Here is a 6,562-nt window from a genome sequence, read left to right as displayed (position 1 = left end):
CGCGAGAGCGTCGCGCGGGGCGGCTGCGGCGGCCTCTCCCAAGATGGCGCTAGAGCGGCGACTGGCTTCCCTTGCCGCGCCTCTTCCCTTACGCTACTTCCGCCGAAGCAGTGGCGGGCGAATTCAACGGCGAAGAGGATCTTGAAGGGAAGCCGCCCGCAGGCCGCAATGGCGGGAGGAGGCCGCGCAGGGCCCAGAAGGGCTCGCTCCGCTGGGGAGGCCCGGGCAGGTGAGCGGGGAGGGGTCACGTTACCAGAGGGCCGTTATAAGCAGGGGCGGTGGGGGGCAAAGAGAGGAAGAGGCGCCCATTTTGTGGGGGCGGCAGTCGGTCAGGCCGTTTCCGTCTCTCCTTCAGCGCCCCTAGCCCCGCTCTTCCCTCCCTTTGGGGCGACCTTCAGGCCCCCTCGGCTGTGGGGTCGCGTTGGCTGGCGGCCTGGCTGCGCACAAAGGGGCCCCGCCTGGGATCCTGCCCCCAGGACGTGCGTCTGTCTTGCCCGAGCCCAGCCCGCCTGGGGTGGCCGCTGTTGGTGCGGCGGCGGGAACGAGCAACATCCAGAGCTGCCGCCCAGGGGGATCGCGGGAGATCTTGGCGGATCCCCCCGGGGTTCGCTCCTGCTGAGCGCCCCTCTCTCGGTCCCTTTCTCGCAGGTGCTGTTAATGCTGATGCTGCTTCTCCCTCGCGGCGGCGCCGGTCGGAGAGGATCGCGTCGCCCTCGGCTCAGCCCGTGTCGCAGGGGAAGCCGAGCCCGGTGGCGAGCAAAGTGCCAGGCGGCAAACTGGTGGGTGGAAACGTTTCTCCTGTTTTCCTGACTAGGCTGCGAGTAGGACAGGAAACGCCTCAGCCTGTGTGTTTTCCCTGGGTGCGCTCCTCCTGCTTGAACTTTGCTGCTGCTACCAGTGTGCTTTTTTGACAGCTGATGTGCCTAGGGAATTGTTAGCAAAAGGCTGGTGTTGGGGTTCTTTTAGACAGAAGGAGCATAACACTTTCTACTAAGGTTCAGCACTCACTCCAATTGTTACTTGTCTTCTCCACAGACATCTGGACCATTTGCAATGCGGCCGGTCACTGTGAAAAAGATCATGCCACGAAATCGGCAGGTATGTAGAGTTTCAGAGGCCTCGTGCCATTTTCCGCTAGTGCAGAGAGAGCCATCCATGGATATTCTCTCTCCCCCCACCCCGACCTTTAGCCTCTAACTTTTAGCCCCAGTTAAAGCCCAAACTGAAATGTAGTATCCCCTTCTGATTAATTTTTTGTACTTACATGCCACTCTAGGGTGACCAGATGCAAAGATAGTTAAATCAAGTTTCCTGTTTTGAAATTCACAAATTTCCTTAGTAGTTAACTGGTTGCTCTAAGAATTGGACTATAACTCAACATCTTTTGAAGAATTGTACTGAAAGAAGACATGCTGAAGCTTCTGATGGAGGTTGGAAAAGCTGCTACCACCAAAAAATCTCCCTGCTGCTTGTAGTTGTGTGATACTCTGTCCTTCACACCTGCTCACCACTTCTTCTTTCCATCTACACTTTGCTCTTAAAGAACAAGTAAATCCAAATACTGGCAAAATGTTAATGCTATAGTGCATCTACCTTAATTTGAAGATCAGGAGGGGACATGCAGACCCTGGATCAGACCCTGAATGCAGTGTTGGTCTGGGCCAGTTAACTGAATCTGAATCCTGGCAAGAAAGATGCCCTGTGGAAGAATGGTTCCATGTCTAAGAAATAGTTCTGTTACCTGTTCTGGATGAGATTGCACTCCCTCTGAAGCAGGGAGGCAACCGCCTCAGGCGGCATGATCCCCAGGAGCAGCAGTTCTGGCAGCAGAATACATTTTCATTTGGGTTTTCTTTTCCTTTTTCCAAACCAGATAAAAGAAACAGCCTTAATTCCTCGTCGGAGTCCAAGGGTAAGTCTCAAGCATCAGGTTCTGTGGTTAACAGAAAGGCCACGCCTTTCCATCAGGGCTGTGAACTTTAACTTGCCAATGTTGGAGCAGGGATGCTGTAAATGACAGACACACTTGTTCCTATTATAATTATTATTTTAAGCCTCTTTGATTCTGGTGTGTTGCTGCACAAGGAAATGAAAAAAGAGCTATTTAAAGATGATCCCAACCCGCAATGTGATGGGTTGTTAATTTACAAATGAATATGGATATATTTGATACCTGAAAGGCACATAACATTGTTACTTTGGCTATATGCAAATAGGCTTAAATTAATTTATTCCAAGACAGGTAGTTAATCATTTGGCATTCTTGCTGGAGTATTCTTTTCTTTTTCTTTTTCTTAATATTAATTTTTATTGAATGATTTTATGTTAAAAAAAAAAATACAGCCATACTACCACTAAATATAATTAAGAAATAAAAATTACATACATCAATATTTAGTTTGTTATTTCTTCCCAAACATTGCATACAAAAACACTATATAAAGTATTCTTTTCAGCATTATTCAGCATAGCGTGCTAAGTCTGCCACCTGCTGAAGCCTTTCCTATTGAAGGTTAAGCTTGCATCTTCTCTTACAGAATTCATTAAAAGAAGACAAGGAAAACATTCCTCTGAGAGCCATAGAGGTTGAAAACATTCCTCTGAGGACCACAGAGGTTGAAACTAATGCCAAGGTGGAACTGAAGCCTTCTCCCCTGCACAGCTCTTTGCATCCTGAGGCCGAGGCCTTACCGGCAGGGACTGACCTCCTGCCCCCAGTCAGTGCTGATGACGAGCAAGAACTGGCCAGGCCAAAAAGAGTACGCCGGTCTTACAGCCGCCTGGAGAACCCCTTAAGCCACAGTTTCCTGGGGAGGCGACAAGAGTCTCCCAGCTCCGGCCTGTCGGACACTTCCACACCTACCCATGGCCCAGTCAAGCGGCAAACACTTTTTGGCTTTGATAAGCTTCTGGTTCCAGGTGAGCTCGCCAACATCTCTCCTGTGAACACAGCTGTTCCCCAGAAGTCAACAGTGGCAGAACCTGGAGCCATCGATGAGAGAGACACAGACATCCCAGGTATCTCATTTGTCAGGGAAAAACGAAGGAAGAAGAAGATGCCACAATTTGATGTAAGTATAACATTTCAGATGGAGTGTGGGAAGCATAAAAGGGGGACATAGCATGGACATTAAAGTCTGCATCAACTGGGCCCCTGGGGCTCCACTGCTGAAAAGAAAAGAGTCGCCTAACATCACTGCAATGTCAAGTGATTGACATGTGGGGGTCCCCACTCATCTGTCAAATTGGGCTTCCCAGGGATTGGAGAGATAAAGATCTGGCCTTGTGGCTGAAAAATATTTCCCTACACCTGTGATAAGTGTAACATGGTCTTGTTGTAAGGCTCTCCACTAGATAATACACAGGAAGCCTTATTGAGCACTTTAAAGTGCTATATCTAGTTATTTGCTATTGAAGTTGCACCATGGAGGGCTAGAAATGGCTACGCTCTGACAATTCTGGAAGCAATGTTAGAAACTCAGATATATAAAATAATCACTAAATGGCACCTTAAATCTAGGTTATAGTCACCACAGTGGAATGTCTAGGCATCTTTCCCTCCCACCCCAGTGAAATTTGTTGTTATTCATTTCTATACTGCTTTATATTTCAAAGAAAAAACCTCAGTGGTTTACAACACACTAAAACATCAAATAAAAAATCAAGAATAAAACAAATTCAAGTTTCAAGGAAAATATTTCAGATCCTTCACTGAGTGACATTTTGTTTTCCCCGTATTTATTCACTGACTTAATTTATATAGCTGCCCCAGAGCAAAAGTGCTGTAGGAAGCCATGGTAGTGTAGTGGTTAGACTGTCGGACTAGGACCTGGGAGGTCAGGGTTCAAATCCCCACACAGTCATGAAGCTCACTAGGTGACCTTGGACCAGTCATAGCTTCTTAATCTACCTCACAGGGTCATTGTAGGAATTCACTAGGGGTGGGTGAACCTTGTACTACTTCGGGGGGAAAGGTGGAGTGTAAATGCAATAAATAAGCTCTTCTGCTTACCTGCTTAAGAAAGCTGAAGAGCCATCCTGATGGGAGATGTCAGTCGCCAACCTGGCATCCTGAGATTTCCACAGTTGCAATTGGACACATGCCAGTCGCAAAACACCTGGGGAATTTCAAACATTGCCTGAAGGGCACGTGTGTGGAGACAGGAAACGGTTGGCCATATTTGCTAATGCCTTGAAAGCTGCTTCTACTGAGCAGCATTGCCCAATGGTTAGCACCCTGCTTAGATGTTTTCCCATCCCCATATCTAGCAGAATAATTGTAGGCTCATGTTCTTAATTTGCAGAGCCCTTCCAGTGGTAGAGTTCAGTCTTACTTGTCTCAGAACTTGGGTCACCTTGGCAGGGAATTTTGGGATTTTAACAAGTACAGCTTCCTATTTTCAAAAAAGGGTGACAAGCACAGTTCCACGGGGCCCTATAATATGCATAAACAATAACATAGGTTTGCTTAATTTTTATAATATTTGAATCTTTTTTTTAACCACACACAGTTCATACATTAAGGTATACATTTCAAATACGCTTAACTCTCTAGAGTGCAGAATCTCATTTCTCCTTTTAGCGCTTTTGTGCTGCTAAACTGTTGGCCTTTCTGGCACTTTGGACATGCCTGGTCTTGGGGCAGCAAAGTCTGTTTCAGAGACCTAATCCGGCCCGTGTGGCATCAAATCTGGCCCTCTTTGAAAAAAGTTTGGACACCACTGACTCTTATTTTGTAGGGTCACCAAAGTGGAGCCACCCTTTTAGCTGAAGCCTCTCTGTTCCTTTTCAGGTATCACAGCTGGATGAATGGGCAGCCCAGATGAACGCGGAGTTTGAAGAAGCAGAGAGATTTGACCTCCTTGTGGAATAAAGGCTCCTCTTTCACTGGAGCGCTGCCTGTCTGCTCCTTGAGTGCTCTTTGTTCACAGATTTTGGGCTTGTCCTGTGGAGCTCTTCCGGTTCTCCAAACCCAGAAAGCAGTACATCTCTTTGCTGCCAGGTGGACTTGGTGGCAAATTGCAAACTGGATAATGATGTTGTACAAGTCCAGCTGCTGGGTGATGACTTTCCCTTGAGTTCTGACACTGGCAGAGGCAAGGACGACAGCTTTTGGCTGCATCCCATGTAATGCTTGCTAAATAGCCTGTCTTGTGCATTTGAAACATCACATCTGCATGATCTGCCTATGTTCATTCTGTTTTCATTCTGTATTTTTAAAAGGCTGTTTATCCTTTTCTTCATAGGTTGGCAGGTAAATAATAATTACTTGGACTATTCAAAATGTGCTTAAGGTATCATTGCACCACCAGAACATTGCTGTATTTTTAAATTCAGTGGGTTTTTCTAAAAAACATATATATTCTGTGCTGGCTTTCTAGACTCTAGATATTTGTAATTCCTACTTTGGAGCATAGAGTGAAATACCAACTCTTCTTGATTTTTAGGGGCGATACATTTTATTACTACTTTTTTTGCAGTGAAATGTCACCAACAGAGTGACATTAATCCATGGTTGGTAATTCTTATCATGTACTTGTTAATGGTGAGGTGGGGTGGTTGCCTGAGGCTCTTTCACTGGTTTTCTCTGGCTGTGTTTCTGTTTCTCAGTGCACTTGTTTAAGAGTAAGTACAGAAGGATTAATGGGCATTCCCTCACTTCACGCTGACATTTCCCTGTTGGAAAAAGAACTCCCCCATGTACACCTGCTCCATTGGTTGGTTTGGAGAGTTTCTTCATGGTGATGCAGTGTGTTGTATAAGCTAGCAGAAATGTCAAAAAGCACAAATTACTGCGAGGGCTGGGCAGTGAGGGTAGTGTGCCGTGTTTGGGTTCAAAACATTTTATAGCAATAATATGTTTAATAAAAAAAAATACTTTCATGTTCATCCTTTCCTGGTTTTCCTTTGTAGTTCTGCTGGCTGGTCTTGTCCAGAGTGTTTATATTGATGTGTCCATAATAAATGACTTTTAAATCATGATAAATCTGAGATACTGGAGAGCAGCTACCTATAAATGCTTCCCCTGTTGTCCCACCAACAGACAAGGGATGGATCAAGATCCTGGCATCTACATAGGGTGGGCTTAGCTGCTGACTAAGTTGTGAGAAGCATTTTTGTGAAATGTCTAAAATTGCCAAATAGGACCTGAGAGAGCTTCCTCTCCTGGATGTTGGATTTGTCATACTAATTGATAAATCTTGCAAACGGTGCTGTTTCAATGGATGGAGCAGTTAGGGGAAGGGGAGAGCTCTGGCGATTGGGTGCTGCTGTACAGATTACAGTAATTTCTCTTTGGCTTTAACCTGCTCTGCGTCTTTGCTACCCATTGAGTTCCTGCCAGTCACAGAGGAGCAACCACATAGCAAGGCCACGTGTGACCTTGCCAGTGTCACTGCTCGAGGGCAGAGGAGCCGCACTATCGATCTTTGCTTATTGCTGGCGACAAGAGGCGGGGGGAGCTCCTGCTTGGCTTAAAGCTTTCCGAGTTGCCTCCAGGGGGTTATTGCAGGAGGCAGTCTTAACCCTTGGAGAAGATCTGAAAGTCATGTTGATGGCAAAT

The 6,562-nt window shown here is 46.4% G+C and overlaps 1 protein-coding gene across 1 annotated transcript; it reads left to right on the top strand.

Annotated features, from left to right (window-relative positions):
• Positions 1 to 27: 27 nt before the first annotated feature.
• CDCA5 (cell division cycle associated 5) lies at positions 28 to 5,887 on the top strand. Its single transcript, XM_080985509.1, has 6 exons — positions 28 to 229; positions 649 to 779; positions 1,036 to 1,098; positions 1,874 to 1,912; positions 2,538 to 3,071; positions 4,793 to 5,887. The coding sequence occupies exons 1-6, from the start codon at positions 169 to 171 to the stop codon at positions 4,871 to 4,873; spliced, it is 909 nt and encodes a 302-aa protein (XP_080841635.1). The 5' UTR covers positions 28 to 168; the 3' UTR covers positions 4,874 to 5,887.
• The last annotated feature ends 675 nt before the right edge of the window (positions 5,888 to 6,562 follow it).

This window comes from Podarcis pityusensis (assembly GCF_964106645.2).
Source record: "Podarcis pityusensis genome assembly, chromosome: 16".
In the NCBI taxonomy this organism is placed as follows: domain Eukaryota; kingdom Metazoa; phylum Chordata; class Lepidosauria; order Squamata; family Lacertidae; genus Podarcis; species Podarcis pityusensis.
Note: the sequence above shows the minus strand (reverse complement) of the source record. Positions and strands in the feature narration are given on the sequence as shown.

What these genes read in the sequence shown, in the direction of transcription:
- CDCA5 (XM_080985509.1), top strand. Translation starts at nt 169, where the DNA reads ATGGCGGGAGGAGGCCGCGCAGGGCCCAGAAGGGCTCGCTCCGCTGGG. An exon ending in CGCTGGGGAGGCCCGGGCAG is followed by an intron (nt 230 to 648) that starts GTGAGCGGGGAG and finishes CCTTTCTCGCAG; the next exon opens with GTGCTGTTAATGCTGATGCT. An exon ending in AAGTGCCAGGCGGCAAACTG is followed by an intron (nt 780 to 1,035) that starts GTGGGTGGAAAC and finishes TCTTCTCCACAG; the next exon opens with ACATCTGGACCATTTGCAAT.